Source organism: Oryza brachyantha, chromosome 7 (assembly GCF_000231095.2).
Source record: "Oryza brachyantha chromosome 7, ObraRS2, whole genome shotgun sequence".
Taxonomy (NCBI): domain Eukaryota; kingdom Viridiplantae; phylum Streptophyta; class Magnoliopsida; order Poales; family Poaceae; genus Oryza; species Oryza brachyantha.
The window spans coordinates 18,372,906-18,387,105 of record NC_023169.2 but is presented as its reverse complement, the minus strand read 5'-3'; the positions used below and the strand labels follow the sequence as shown (position 1 = coordinate 18,387,105).

The 14,200-nt window shown below is 44.8% G+C and overlaps 4 protein-coding genes across 5 annotated transcripts; 2 read left to right on the top strand and 2 right to left on the bottom strand.

Moving 5' to 3' along the window:
* Positions 1–217: 217 nt before the first annotated feature.
* LOC102707983 (F-box/kelch-repeat protein SKIP6-like) lies at positions 218–2,636 on the bottom strand. Its single transcript, XM_006658048.3, has 3 exons — positions 1,394–2,636; positions 1,183–1,252; positions 218–520 (listed from the first exon to the last, which is right to left on the bottom strand). Exon 1 carries the CDS (start codon positions 2,561–2,563, stop codon positions 1,430–1,432), a length of 1,134 nt encoding a protein of 377 aa, XP_006658111.1. The 5' UTR covers positions 2,564–2,636; the 3' UTR covers positions 218–520; positions 1,183–1,252; positions 1,394–1,429.
* A 1,558-nt stretch (positions 2,637–4,194) lies between these two features.
* LOC102705932 lies at positions 4,195–4,797 on the top strand. The gene has a single exon (XM_015839278.2). It carries the CDS (start codon positions 4,289–4,291, stop codon positions 4,649–4,651), a length of 363 nt encoding a protein of 120 aa, XP_015694764.2. The 5' UTR covers positions 4,195–4,288; the 3' UTR covers positions 4,652–4,797.
* An 853-nt stretch (positions 4,798–5,650) lies between these two features.
* Positions 5,651–10,175, top strand: LOC102707599 (serine/arginine-rich-splicing factor SR34). Of its 2 annotated transcripts, none has more exons than XR_423683.3 (14): positions 5,651–5,766; positions 6,140–6,235; positions 6,492–6,557; positions 6,760–6,834; positions 6,902–7,001; positions 7,091–7,137; positions 7,244–7,301; positions 7,787–7,836; positions 8,030–8,086; positions 8,172–8,269; positions 8,345–8,449; positions 8,862–8,952; positions 9,036–9,430; positions 9,496–9,560. XR_423683.3 is itself a non-coding variant. In XM_006658046.3 (14 exons), the coding sequence occupies exons 2-14, from the start codon at positions 6,149–6,151 to the stop codon at positions 9,932–9,934; spliced, it is 867 nt and encodes a 288-aa protein (XP_006658109.1). In that variant the 5' UTR covers positions 5,651–5,766; positions 6,140–6,148; the 3' UTR covers positions 9,935–10,175. The 2 variants fall into 2 exon arrangements, 1 of the variants encoding a protein (XP_006658109.1); XM_006658046.3 differs by lacking the exon at positions 8,862–8,952 and adding an exon at positions 9,920–10,175 and having other exon boundaries at positions 9,397–9,430; positions 9,496–9,570.
* A 425-nt stretch (positions 10,176–10,600) lies between these two features.
* LOC102707323 (universal stress protein PHOS34-like) lies at positions 10,601–13,844 on the bottom strand. Its single transcript, XM_006658045.3, has 6 exons — positions 13,623–13,844; positions 13,404–13,527; positions 11,403–11,610; positions 11,208–11,302; positions 10,988–11,106; positions 10,601–10,892 (listed from the first exon to the last, which is right to left on the bottom strand). The coding sequence occupies exons 2-6, from the start codon at positions 13,434–13,436 to the stop codon at positions 10,787–10,789; spliced, it is 561 nt and encodes a 186-aa protein (XP_006658108.2). The 5' UTR covers positions 13,437–13,527; positions 13,623–13,844; the 3' UTR covers positions 10,601–10,786.
* Positions 13,845–14,200: the final 356 nt, after the last annotated feature.

Below are 14,200 nucleotides of genomic sequence, written 5' to 3'. Positions count from 1 at the left end.
AATTAGTCCCAGAAGAGGGTGCATGAATGAGTTTCATAGTTTGTTTAGGGATGCATCCCTAGTTTCTTTATGAATACATCTGTATATACAAACTAATAGTAACTCTATACAGAATGAGACAACCATAGGTGCTGTTTCTCTTGGGCCGAAAATGTCTAAACAATTTGTACTACTGGCCCAAACTAGCAAGGTATTGTCTTCAACACGGGCACAGCAAGTTCAGTACAGCCGGGCTACATAATTATTTTTTGCCTCATTTCACTTCTTCAAAGATGCATTATTTGAAATACACGCAGATCAATGATGAATCTGAGGCAAAATAATTGACTGGTAATGCAGAATAAATAGAGTACAAGGCAAAACATTTGCTTCATCTTCAATGTCCAACTGCAACTTTGTCACGCAGAACTCCAGATGATTTTTTTTCCAGCATCCAGAAGATAAGGAATTGAAACACAATCTCTTGAGTTAAGCCTATGTCGTCCAGCCAGATTTGCTATTGCCCAGATGCCCTGCAACTCTGCAAGGCAAGTTGACACCTAATTATTTAATAAAAAAACAAGGGTACTAGACCACTTAGGCTGCATTTTTAAAACAGTGGCAACACTATAAACTACACCCTCCGTTTCGTATTATAAGTTATGTGAACAACAATTTCTTTATTTAGGTAAAATTTCAAATTTCCTTCAATTTTGCGCAAGGGAACTGGGAACACATCCTATGAGGAAATCAATGGTCCAACAAACATGATACGTTTATCATCGCTAAGCAGTGCCAACAGATGACCAATGTGGCAAGGTGATATAGACTGACATAGCAACCCTTTTTGGTCGCTTATGAAGTGTGATTGCTCAAAATTGTGAGAGATCGTAAGCTTATTAGCAAGGCCACTTCCAATTGAAACAAAGAAGACCCATGGAAAGAACCAAAACGAACTCTATTCATACCTACGCAATAACATCAACCTATTCAAATAAAGTGGCATCATTATTTAACTCTGCATAACACAAACTTATTTACATAAACAGCAAGTTAAAATGACAGGTTGGCTGATAATAGGGCAAGATTGAACACATTGCAAAAAGAATGCTTAAATTGGGTACAATAACTTACTGAAAAGCAATCCGCTAAACCTCTACTGAGTTGACAGATCAAAGTATGTAAACCATGATTACCGCTTACCAGTAGTGAAGCATTGTCAACAGGAGGTGCTACCACAATACCGAGTCTTTTCATCCTCAAATCAGGAGTACTGCAAATAAATAGTCTAGGCCAAATGAGTACTAGGAATTGATAGTTCTTCAATCTATCGAGCCAGGCCAAATCAAGCTAGATTATTAAAGAGTTAATGACTAAAATGCATCCAGAGCAGACAAACAAACTCATGCTTTACCAGCATGCCATTTGATTTACGTTTGGAGCAACCATGTCACAGTTCCAATGCAATACAATGCGTGATTGCCGACCCCTTGGGCATGTCCATGAATTTAATGGTGTCCCTCGATACCACCTTCCCCCTGAGCCGTCCCTCTTCGGCCTTCGTCACCTCAATGGCAGCCCAATCAATTACCACCATGCTCCTTGCTTCGCCCTTTCCTTTCGCTTTTCCTTTCCATTTCCCTTCCCAAACCAAGTAGAGCAATCCGCCAACATTGGCAAGAGTGGCACCACACAAGAACTTGGGCAACTCCTGCTCCAATCCTTCCACCTTGCTCCAGGAATCAGTGTCCGGATCATAGCCCTTGACCTGCCCCAAGTAATCGTAGGAGTAGAGGATTCCACCAACCACGGCTGCACGACCCTTCCACCCCATGTCAAGGACCGGAGAAACCGGCGCCCACGCCTCACCAGGCGGTGCAGCGGGGTCGTAGGCCAAGCCGCCGCGATCGGCCACCGCGAGGACCTTCCCGGCGAGCGAGGCGGAGCCGTGCATCCACTTCTCCCGGAAGTGGGGCGGGCTGGAGACCATGGCCCACTTGGCATCCGGGGTGGAGAGGTCAAGAGACTCAGCCCAGAAGGGGGAGGAAGGGACACAACCGCCGGCAACGAATAGTTCGCCGGAGAGGGCAACGGCGGCGGCGAACTCCCGCGGAGAGGAGAGACGCGGGCCGACTGACCAGGATCTGGTGCGGGGATCCAAGATCTGCACCGAAGGAGAGGGCACTCCGGAGACGGATCCCCCGACGAGGAACATCCGGTTACCCTCGACAGCGACCGACGAGGAGGACGAGACGGGGACGGGAGGGGGCGGGAGAGGCAGAGGGGGCCATCCGGGTTGCGGGAGGAGGAGGAAGAAGAGAGGGGAGGCGGAGGCCGGTGGCCGGAGGGAAAGGAGGATGTGGGGCTCGGAGAGGCGGAGGCAGCGGCGCGCGGCCAGGAGGCGCTCCGGGTGGAGGCACAGCAAGGCGTGGAAGGCGCGGGAGACGAGCGCGAGGGAGGGGTGCGCGGCGCGCGGCAGGAGGGCGATGCAGTGGATGGACAGGTCGTCGGGGAGAGCCGGGATGAGGCCCCCGCGGATAACCTCCGGCAGATCGGGCGACGAGGTGGGTGCGGCGGCGGACATGGCTCGCGGTCGTCGGCGGGAGGAGCAGAGCCGGCGAAAGGTGTCGGGAATGATTTGTGCCGTGAGCTACCTGACGGGTGGGGACACTGAAAGAATAATGGGCTGGGCAGCCGGCGGCCCTCGCTCTTCTTTTGATCCATTAAGCCCGTTGGGTTAACTAAACGTATTAGGCTGTGTTTTTCTCGGGCCGCCCTCGCTATTCTTTTGAAATATTGTTTGGTTTCTGTGATATATCTATTTAATGGTGTAAATAATATGGTGTAAATAATAGAATTAGTTAGCTCTATAAAGTCAAAAAATTTATTTTAAAAATAAATATTGTGAACTTCATTTTATATGTATATTTATATATATATATCATCATTTAGTAATTAGAAAGCGTGCTAAAAAAAATAAAAATAATCTGAAAATAATCTAGGGAAAAGAACACAACCTACCTTTGTCTCACGGCAATATATTATCTATATGATAAAATCCAACAAATACCATTGATAAATACTTGATTATAAGAAATATCATCGATGAGTGTGAGTTCTACAAAATACAAACAAATTTCGAAATATCATCACCGTTAAAGTTTTGCCATCATTTACTCATTAAGTGTTACAGTATGAGCAATGTATTGATGGTAAAAATAGACAAAAACCTAATGACAACGATATTTCTCAAAAAAAGTCATTTGTACGATGGTATTTTGTACAAATCGAACTTGTCGATGATATTTATTAAACCTATATGTTTGTAAATAACATTTTTAGATCGCTATTAACATATATATTAAAATTTTATTCGCGGTTGTTTTCTGATAGCAAATACGTTGTTTGCCATTTGTGTTTGAAAAACCAAAACATGACCTTCACAACTTATTTATGAATCTTTAACCCTCAGTAATATTCTGAAAATAAACGAGGAATCAGAAGTCGGAAAACTTAGTATTTTTCTATTACGATAGGTTGATTTCTCAGTAGTCGCTCGTCAAAATCTAAATATCCCAAAGCAGAACATTTGATTCTTTCTGTGTTTACAAGTATATAAATGCTCATCAGTTTAGTTTATTTGCTTCATGTTGGAACAATCTTGTTTTTCCGAAAATAGATCTTTGTTATAACAACCAACGTGTTATCCAAGAATAATGTTTGTTTTGCCGATAATTTTGGAGGAATTAAACCGGTTCCAATAAATTTTACCCTAAATTTTTAATCCTGTGTTTGTACACTGCATATCTCTTCACTGCCAGTCTAAAGTAGAATTATCGTACTATGATTTAGCACTCAACAAGTATGATGGGTGAATCTTCATGTCCTCCCAAAATTCATGTTGCGAGCACTGTCTATGCTGCTGTTTGTCAACTGCAGTTTGCACCATGCATAACCAAAAATCAAATGGAAATCACCATTAGATACTTGACGAGTATAATTATCAGGCTGAAATAACCGAGAGGGGACCTCAGAGATCAGGTGAGGCCTGAACCAAAATCTAAACCTCAAACCGCAGCCACCACAGGCCTCCTCTCGAGATAAGCCTTATCCCGCAATGGCGCGACCACAGCTACCCACGTCGGACGCCGCCGCCGACGTGGCTGCGCCGCGCCGCGGCCCTCCTCCACCACCCATCCTACTTTAACCTTCTCGTCGCCAACCATCCCCACCCCCCCCCACACGCCGCATTGCACCACCCCCTCCCTCCTTCGCGCCAAGAAAGCAAGCACCCACCCACCGTGAGGCCATGGCCAGCACCGCGTCGTCGCTGTCGGCCGTCGCGGCGCCGCGGGCGCTGTCCGTCGCGGGGCTCAAGAAGCCGCTGGGAGCCTCGTCGTTCCAGGCCCTGCCGGTGAGGGCGAGGCCCGCGGCGAGGATGGCCGTCCGGGCGTCGGCGTCGTCCATGAGGGAGAGGGCGACGGCCGGGCTGACGGCCGCGGCCATGGCGGCGGTGATGGTCCTCCCCGACGTCGCGGAGGCCGCGCAGGGCGCGCTGACGCCGTCTCTCAAGAACTTCCTGCTCAGCATCGTGTCCGGCGGGGTCGTGCTCGTGGCCATCGTCGGCGCCGTCGTCGCCGTCTCCAACTTCGACCCCGTCAAGCGGACCTGATCGTCCTCTTGCTCTACTTCTTCACGGACATGCCCTCGCTGCCTTGTATCAAGATCATCTCTTTGCAGTGTTGTTTTGGAGATTTGTGTAAACTGATTTTACGATATCAAAATGGAGTCGAATTGCCATATATTTTGTGCTTGACACACACCGCTTGCTCTGCATGTTTTTTGAAGGACGATTAGTTTGCAAATATTTTTGGCTCCCGGAGCTACTGATCAGTGCTAAAAAAAAGACTTGCATCACTGCTATTTAACTGTTGTACATATAAACTAGATACAAAAGCAACTGAAATTCTGAATCAGAACAGCAGCTCGGAATAAACGCAAAATTTCATTGACGCCCGACGATTTCGTCTGTGATTGCTGCGATCTTGTATGGCTGCAGTTACCTTCCAGCGTAGCAATTTCTACAATATCTACACCAGCATAAAATTCTCCGAGCATTTAAATTTCCAGAGAAAGCCCGGGCAATTTCGTGCTCCAAGGGCCTCTTTCAAACGCAGGATTGTAAGATACACATGAACAGGGAAAATGTAAGAATGAAATGCTATGTCCACTATATTCCTACATGAATTAAAAACACAATGAAAGTTTCAAAACTATTGTTTGATTGACAAACATGAAAAGCATAGGAATTTGGAGTCATATGAAGAAGAAAACATGAGATACGATTTCCCAATCTATAGGAATCTGAAAGAAAATGGTAGAATTGATCTATCTGCTTTAAAAGCTCTCAGACGGACTTTTTCCATAAGATTAAAATCCTCCAATTTTTTAGTATGTATATTGTTCCTACAAATCGAAGGGCCTAAACAAATTCTCAGTAAAATTCCATAGAGAGACCGGACGAGTTCGTGTACAAACCGTTGATGGGCCCAATACATCTCCATGCCTCCGAAATTCAGGGCCCACCACAGCCCACGTCGTTAATACGGCCCAACCAACTCAGGCCACATGAATACACGACTCGACAAGACGATAGACACGGCCAAACCCCTCCTCGGCCTCGCCTCCCCGTCTCCTCGCGAGCTCGCCCGCCGCCTTCTCCCTCCGCGCGAGCAGCGGCGCCGCCGTCCTGCTGCTGCTCCGCCGCATCCTCGCTGGTGAGCACCGGTACGCACATCCTCTTTGTCGTCTGTCTCTATCCGCATCCTTTTTTTTCTCGTTGCCTCTAGCCCTCAACCCTTAGCTTCTCTTCTAGATCTGGGAGCTTGTCTATTTGCCCTAACCTTGATACTATATTCTTAATAAAAGGGTTTAGTTTGGGGTTCAACTGAACCCCCATGCCCGCATGATTTTTCTGCACTTCAACCTAGAACAACAGTGTTAGCAGATTTTTCCCCCCTGCAATTTATGAATTTCTATGGGGAATTTAGTATGAAATTCCAGTTTGTTGTTGCCTGTTTTGGTTGAATGCGGAAGTTCTGTAAAAGTGTGAATTCTACTTCTAATTATAATTTGCTCTCTTGGATTGTTTGGGTTGCAGCAAGTAAGGATGAGTAGGCGCTGGAGCCGGACCATTTATGTGGGGAACCTCCCGGGCGACATCAGGGAGAGGGAGGTGGAGGATCTATTCTACAAGGTTGGTAGTTCTTTTACGCCTTCGATTAATCTCCTCAGAAAGGAAGCAATTATGTTTAGACCTGTTTGACCTTGGTGATACCATAAGAACTTTTACTCTTTTAGGTTCTATAGGCCTCTAAAATCTAGGTATTGACCTTTGCGGTTGTAACATTCACATTGAATAAATGAGCTTTTGTCTGTCACTTGTCCCAGTAGTTTTGGGTTTCACTCTAATCTTGTGCGAGGGTCTTACACTGCAATTTTTTTTCTTGCAGTATGGACGAATTGTTGATATTGACTTGAAGATTCCCCCAAGGCCACCTGGTTTTGCTTTCGTTGAGGTAAGTGTGCGCTTGGTTAGGGTCTTTAATTTTGAATGCATTTATTGGTATTATTAAATTTATCTATCAATGGTTATACTTTGTAGCAAGTAATATGGCCTCCTTATGTGAATTGATAATTATATGCTTCTAGAAGCCACTTATTTACTTTTGGATTTTGGTGAATATCCTAACCATCTATATTTGTTTCCTTGCCATGAAGTTTGAAGATCCCCGTGATGCTGAAGATGCAATCCATGGACGGGATGGCTACAACTTTGATGGTAACCGATTGAGGGTAGGTGCTATGAGCTTTTGATAATTTGATCTTCAGTGTTCACATATCTGACACTCGTTATGCGCAGGTGGAACTTGCACACGGTGGGAGAGGTAACTCTTCCTCCTTTAACGGTTCTGGTGGAGGAGGACGTCGTGGTGGTGTATCTAGGCATACAGAGTATCGTGGTATAATGCTGAATTTCAATTCTGTTTCTAAATGCTTGATTTTCTGTTTGTATCTTCTAATCTGAAAACATTTGTGTAACTCTCAATAGTTCTGGTTACTGGACTACCTTCTTCAGCATCATGGCAGGATCTAAAGGTCTGTTCCAATATCGTTTATTCTATCAATATTTCTTCTTTCTTTTTTTTTATATGATTTCTCTGTTCTTTTTGAAGCTATACTTCGTCTATGAATGTTGTGACAGGATCATATGCGAAATGCTGGTGACGTTTGTTACTCTGAAGTGTACCGTGAAGGCAGTGGTAAGTCTATTTGGTGTTCACCATGCACGACAGTATTTTAGCTTACTGTACCATTGGTGTTCACCATAGTTCTTTAGACTATGGAATATTAACAATTGGATACAATACTGGCACACTGTCAATATCTTGTGAAACTAGCTGATTTATCCTTAGATATAAGTGAACTTTTTGGTTATGGCAGATTTGCATATCTTGAAATGAATTCATGTCATGTGATAAGTTGATGAATACCTAAGTGTGACATATGGTCATCTAGCTTGTGAGTCTAATTTGCAATGCTCTATTCCATGTTTATATCCCAGCAAGTACATGCAGAGTGTTAATAAAAAAATAATACTGATATTTAGGCATTTAATCTAGCCATGATAATCAACTGGACACCATTATTCTCATTTTCAACAATTTGGTTAAGCAAAGAAGTATTGCATGCCAGTATGTTATTATTTCTGTGACCTACTATTGATATACACCATTGCTTGCCACAGGTACTATAGGAATTGTAGACTACACAAACTATGATGACATGAAGTATGCTGTAAGTCTTATATTCTCGTTCTTCCCCTTTTGAATGTCTTCTATTGCCTGGTAGCTTCATTTCATATTTCACTATACCCGTATTATCTTGTTGGAGATGTGATTTGGAGCAATGTCTTGCTGTTATGTCTAGTACAGTAATCTGCATCTTATCTCCTTCCTTTTTAAATTTTTTAAATGCTTATCTCTTGCAGATCAGGAAACTTGATGACTCTGAATTTAAGAATGCTTTCTCAAAGGCCTATATAAGGGTACACCCAGATGTTTACTTCTAGTTTGCCTTTTGGAACCAACCTGTTCCAAAGTTAGCTAATAATACAACTTATCAACTTTTAGGTGAAGGAGTATGATGGAAAACGCAGCCGCTCATACTCGCGAAGCCGGAGCCGGAGCCGGAGCCGAGGTCGCAGCGACAGCAAAAGCAGGAGTCCAAGGTCTGGTGGTGATTACATTCTAATGTCCCTAAACAATACCATTGGCCACTGACCAAAGTTTAATATGTCCTGCAGTAAGTCTCCCAAGGGTAAGTCATCACGCCGTTCGGCATCTAGATCTCGATCTCGATCAGCTTCTTCCCATTCAAGATCAGAGTCAAAGGGGCGCTCTCCATCAAGGTAACATTGATGAGTCGCTCTTGAGCATCAAATTCCTTGTTTTTTATGTTATGACGTATATATAGGCGACATAGCAAATAATGCTTCCTGGCAGAAAGATAACACACATATATAGATATTATGGTGGTACTTTTATTTGTTGATTGATAAGTTGGCATTGATATAGATCCACCTAGAACAGTCTGAATAATTTGTTAGTTCTGTAATCTTCCATATTGCGAATTAACTGCTACATCCTCTTGGGCTTGTTGGTTGAGCCAAGTCTATTCGACCTTACCGATTGTCCTAGTCTAACTTTATATAGGAAACTGTTGGTATATTTGTTACAGAGTTTATCTGGTCTGACATATTTCATATCTAACTCAACTGGAAAGTATCCAATATTTGAAAGCATCAATGGTTTCTTCATTAGATGAGGATTTGTGCGGAGATCTAGGGATTGCATAACGGGAAATCGAAGTTGGGGTTTCTTCTGTTTGCAACAAATCTAATGGTTGTGTGAGGTATGGTAATAAACTGGGAGCTGCTCTGGTAGCTAAAAATCATCCATTTTGTTGACCTGATGTACTGTAACTTATTACATCAGACTATCAGAGCCTGGGCATAGGGAATTGCTTTGGGACACTGGAGGTAGAGCATTAAGGATTGATACGCAATGGCTGTGGTTGCTCGGATTGAGTAAATGAGGAACAAATTCCTTGCTTGCTCTTGTTGAGCTCACTTTGGAGGAATATTCTAGCGAATATGGTCACGTAACATTTGATACTAAACACTTTGAATGTTTTGATCTTTGAGGACTTGGATCTCTTCTAATTTCCATGAGCTCTTTTTGCTTGCAATTGGCCATTCCAATGGTTGGGAGGCGTGAAGGCTTTTTGGAAGCAAGCTGTTAAAGCTGCATTCTGGAATCTGGATATTGAATCTGTTATTTCTGGAACTTTTTGCAGATCACCAGCAAGATCAAAGTCACCAAATACCTCTGTAAGTTTTTGCTAACGTACTTTGTGGGTTTGTTTTTGTGACTTACTTTAGTTGTTTCTGGTTAGCCTGCCAATGGTGAAGCAGCAAGCCCCAAGAAACGTAGCCCAAGCAGGAGCCCGTCCCGTTCCCGATCTCCTGAGGTATATCGCCATATGCCTTTGGGCGCGTTCGCAACAAGCATAAGAGCCAAATATTTCTCTCTTTTTCCGTGCTCACGCTTACTGAACTACTAAACCATATATTTTTTGAAAAAAAAATCATATGAAAGATATTTAAAGAACTCAAATTAACCAATTTATCAAATTTGCAAAAGCTAATACTCAATTAATCATGTGCTAATAGCTTTCTGCGTTTTACGTGTGACGTGTGATGATTAGACTCGTTGGCACGTTCAGGTGTGAACGAGCCCTATATGCTTGCTTTAATGGAAATCTATCTGCTTTCTTTCATGGGAATCTGAACTACAAACTAATCCGTTCACAATTTCAGGCCAAATCCGAATAATGCTGATGTGCTTCTGGGGACGGAGTGTCGGAATCATGGTCATGCTTTGATATCTGTCGCCCTCGCCAACCTATGAATCGCTGCGCAAGTACTATTTATATGTGCTATAAGTGCTCTCACCGATTACTGGATGAATACTGTACCCCTATTTAGATTTGAACTTGGGATTATTTATCTTTGTTCATTTTGACACTGTACTTGCTTAGATATTATTCTGCCGCAGGAAACTTGAACAGAGTCATTCTGTCGTGTACTCGTGTGTCGTGTGTTTGCTTTATTCACTTCGTGGCTCAAGTTGCAGTTTATAAACACATTTAACCAGCAGATCAGGCCATTCACGTGATTGATTTATTAGTTCCAAAAGATCCGAGGCTTTTGTTTGATATTTTTTTTCTCTACTTTTCTCTCTGAAGGAACGGGAAACCTCTTCTATTGCTCGGCCGGTAGGTTGGGAGGTTGATCAATCAGGTCATGCCGGAGGGTTGTCTGTTGCCATGGATGGTGAGGTGGAAATTGGAATCGTGAGACTCTGGCAACTACCGGAATCATGTAGTGTGCTTCTACGATCTTATCAGCCTAAAGCACGAACAGCACGGCGAATGAACATCTTCCATTTTAAGAGGCAACAGAAGGCAAAATATGGGGATCGTTGTTCAGATGCAAGCATAGGTTAACGCGCAAACATTTCGATATAGAAGCCTATGAAAGTTACACACAAATGACAAACCATCTCATACACAGAAGCCTACGAAATCAACACACATAAATCATCCCATGTACAGAACGCAAGCAGCTGCTGCTACAGGTTTTGACACAACGAACTACGGACACATTGGATTTGGTACTCGCACGCTACGCAGCCTCAGCGCGAGGGCGCTTGGCCTTGGGTTGCTTGACTATCATCACGGAGCAGTGCGCATGGTGGGCGCAGTAGTCGCTCACGCTCCCCAGGAAGGCCCTGCACGTAGAAGCCTCTTTGCATTAGTTTCTGAGAAAAAAAAAGCAGCAAGCGAAAGATAACATCAGTTAGTTTCTGCTTTGCTTTTGTAGGACCTTTTGATCGCGCCGTAGCCATGGCTGCCGACGACGAGCAACCCCGCGTTGTGCTTCTCCACCGCGTTGCACAGCACGTACCTGGGCTCCCCTTCGATCACCTCGATCAACGCGTGCATCTGCTACCAATTAATGTTGCCAAAACGCAATGCTGCCGTTTAGTTCGTGCAAGCAACTCAACTGCAAGACAAAGACGGCAAGAGTTGAGGCGATCGATTACCGCGTTGGCGATGCAGAGGCGGCGCGCCCTCTCGACGACATCCTCCGCCGTCTTGCGCAGGTCGGCCTCCACGAATCTCACCACCTCGCCGGACCCTGACGCCAAGAAGAAGAAGACGAAGACAATTCAGCATTAGTTTGTCGATTTAGAGCTTGTGATCGATCGAGATCGATCAAGAAGGCTGTAACGTGGTACCGGGCCCGGCGCCGAAGCCGACGACGGAGGACGGCGACGGCTTGGCGTGGACGATGACGAGCTCGGCGCCGCCGGCCATGCCGGACGCCAGGTGCTGCACCGTCCACTCCAGCGCGTAGCTGCTATGCTCGCTGTCGTCCACCCCGACCACCACCACCGTCTTCCCCTGCTCCCCCTCCCCCTCCGCCGCCATCACAAACGGATCAATCTGCAACAGGTGAGCTTAGCTAGCGCTCGTCCGGTTTGATCGATGAGCAGCGGGAGGCAGGCTGGGTATTTATGGTGGTTGGCAGTGTGGGATCGAGCAGCACGAGGAGGGCTGCAAGGCGAAACCGCGGGTGGTGCGGCGGGCGGGGACGGCACACCACACCAGTGGCGCGCAGGTGCTCGGCTCGCGGTTTGGTTTCGCGCGGTTTTGTCGGTTTCGCTCGCTGTTGGCTGGGCCTTTCGTTCTCCCAGATCGTTATGACAGGATAAGGCCGAGAAAGCAGAGGTGATGGGGTCACCTCCGTGTGACATGTGCCGTGTGTGCACTACTGGTGGACTCTGCGCATCACTTGGCACGACTCACGGGAGATGATGTGTTTTACCACAAGTAGCAGGAGGTGGGCATGTCCCTCCTACTCCTCTCTCTCTAACAAAAAAAAATCAACTTTTCAATTTTTATGTCCATTTGGCCATCCATCTTATTTAAAATTTTTTTAATTTTTTTTAAAAAAATTAGTCACACATAAAGTATTATTCATGTTTTATTATTTAATAAAAATAAAATTATTAATCATAATTTTTTAATAAGATGAAAGTTAAATGTTGTATTTTGAAAACTGAAAAGTTGATTTGTTTTGAGACAGAGGAACTTTTTTTTTAAGCCCATGTTCCTTCTACTTGCACATATCGACTTTCCTTTTTCTAGTCCCTTTTTCAGGACACAGATGTCTTTTAAGTCAAGATATGGTTTTCGGGATTATATTTTAACTAATAGTATAAAAATATGTTATTTTAAATAACAAAGAATTATATTTTTTTATAGTTTGTGTAATGATAAATCTAATACCATCACTATTATGTGGTCAATCTTTTGATTTTATTTGCTACTAATAATAGTTAAAATATTTGACCTATCACTATTTCGAGGGTAGTTGTATTTTGGAAAGGAGCTGGCAACACATGTGTGGACCCTCACCCAAGTAATGCATACTCTATTGCTATGACTGTTTCCGAAAAATTAAACCAACATACTTATTTGATATCAAGAAAACCATCGCATACGTCTCACTATTAGCGGGTGTGTCATTTAGTTCTACTACTAAAACAGGAATTAGTCCTAAATATGAATACATGTACCACCCAGACGTTAGGGCATGCCCAATCAGAGCCACCGCCTCAGCTCCCCAGCAAGCCTAAGCTACTAGTAGGCGACGAGCGGCACACTAGGGGCCACTGTGGCCCTGGCACAAGTGAATTTGAGACCACATGATCAGAGCTCTTTGATCCACAGTGCAAGTAGCCCAGACCCAAGAATTAGCCCACGAAATTACCTCGGTACCCCGGCCTGGAGGTAGCTGGAACGACCAGTACAGAACAACCAGAGTGCGAGCCGGTAGAGGAACTTAATGAACAGAACTTAATTTGTGTGAAACAAACGCAGTTATGAACAGAACTGAAAGTTTTCAGACAACTACAATAACATGACGAAACTGAAGAAACACAAGTTTATGTGCTGCGTTAACAGCTACAACTTTTCTCAGTTCTTCTTTCATTATTGTACTCTGAACTCCAGGAGCAATTCGCTAGCATTCAACAGTGAAGATTATTTCCATCAAAAAGCACCCATGCCACATCTCACATAACAATGAATGATTAGCTAGCATTCATGCAACGAGGTGATCAATTTCTGGATCCATGACAAAGGGAGAAAATCTAATGTTCTGAACCCAATTCGGTCTGTTGTGTTCAAAGTGTACAAATACAGATATAGATAAACAGTTCATGTACTCATACCAGCAGCAAGTCTTCTTCATGAGTGTAGTACATTCTGCTTCTTCCATCGTCGCCGGCTTCTGGAGTTGCCACCACGCGCTGTGACCCATCGTCGAGTGAAATTGGTTGCCCTTGAGGGACCCATCTGCACCAATATCAGAACAGCATCAACAATCAGATCTAGGGTTTGGAACAGTCCTCACATCAGCTGAAAAAACCTCGATTCGCAAGGGAAAATACCTTGTTCTTCTTGGCAGGAGGCGGCTCGATCCGTCGTCCTTGCGGACGCCGCTGGTTGCGGACGCCAACGGATGCCGATGTTGCTCAAGATGCGACGGGTCTTGTTGCCATCGGAGAGCGAAACTAGGAGCAATCTTGAGCGGGAGAACGAGGGGGATTCGCCGGCGAAATTATTGGCGACGACGAAAGGAACGCGTGCGGGAGGACGGGATGGGGATTGTGTGGTCGTGAAGCCACGGGCTGAGGCTTTCGACCGGCCAATGCGGCTCACGGCGCGGCTCTAGGCGCGGCTCTGAGCCAGGGCTCCCGTCCCTTCTGCAGGTAACGCGTCCCTCCGCAGACAGCTCTTTTTTGCCCAGCTGGAGCCGCGGCTCCTACGTGGTGAGCCGGAGCCGCGAGCCACGTAGGAGCACTGTGCGTGCTCTTATAGTTGCAGCCCAAGGGGTGGTACTGGGCCAACTTGGGCCGGAGCTTTAGGAGTGGCAAAAAAGAAAAAAAAGGACTGATGCCTACTCTTTACGTCCAGAAACACAAGACGTATAGTTTGAACTTTGAATTTCTATGCTTTTCTTAAAATC

Excerpts from the sequence above, each read along its gene's own strand:
- LOC102707983 (XM_006658048.3), bottom strand. The coding sequence starts at position 2,563 with ATGTCCGCCGCCGCACCCACCTCGTCGCCCGATCTGCCGGAGGTTATC.
- LOC102705932 (XM_015839278.2), top strand. The coding sequence starts at position 4,289 with ATGGCCAGCACCGCGTCGTCGCTGTCGGCCGTCGCGGCGCCGCGGGCG.
- LOC102707599 (XM_006658046.3), top strand. The coding sequence starts at position 6,149 with ATGAGTAGGCGCTGGAGCCGGACCATTTATGTGGGGAACCTCCCGGGC. Across the intron at positions 6,835-6,901 it reads TTGATGGTAACCGATTGAGG|GTGGAACTTGCACACGGTGG; the intron begins GTAGGTGCTATG and ends CGTTATGCGCAG. Across the intron at positions 8,087-8,171 it reads TCTCAAAGGCCTATATAAGG|GTGAAGGAGTATGATGGAAA; the intron begins GTACACCCAGAT and ends ATCAACTTTTAG.
- LOC102707323 (XM_006658045.3), bottom strand. The coding sequence starts at position 13,436 with ATGTACTACACTCATGAAGAAGACTTGCTGCTG. Across the intron at positions 11,303-11,402 it reads CGGCTTCGGCGCCGGGCCCG|GGTCCGGCGAGGTGGTGAGA; the intron begins GTACCACGTTAC and ends TCTTGGCGTCAG. Across the intron at positions 11,107-11,207 it reads GCCTCTGCATCGCCAACGCG|ATGCACGCGTTGATCGAGGT; the intron begins GTAATCGATCGC and ends AATTGGTAGCAG.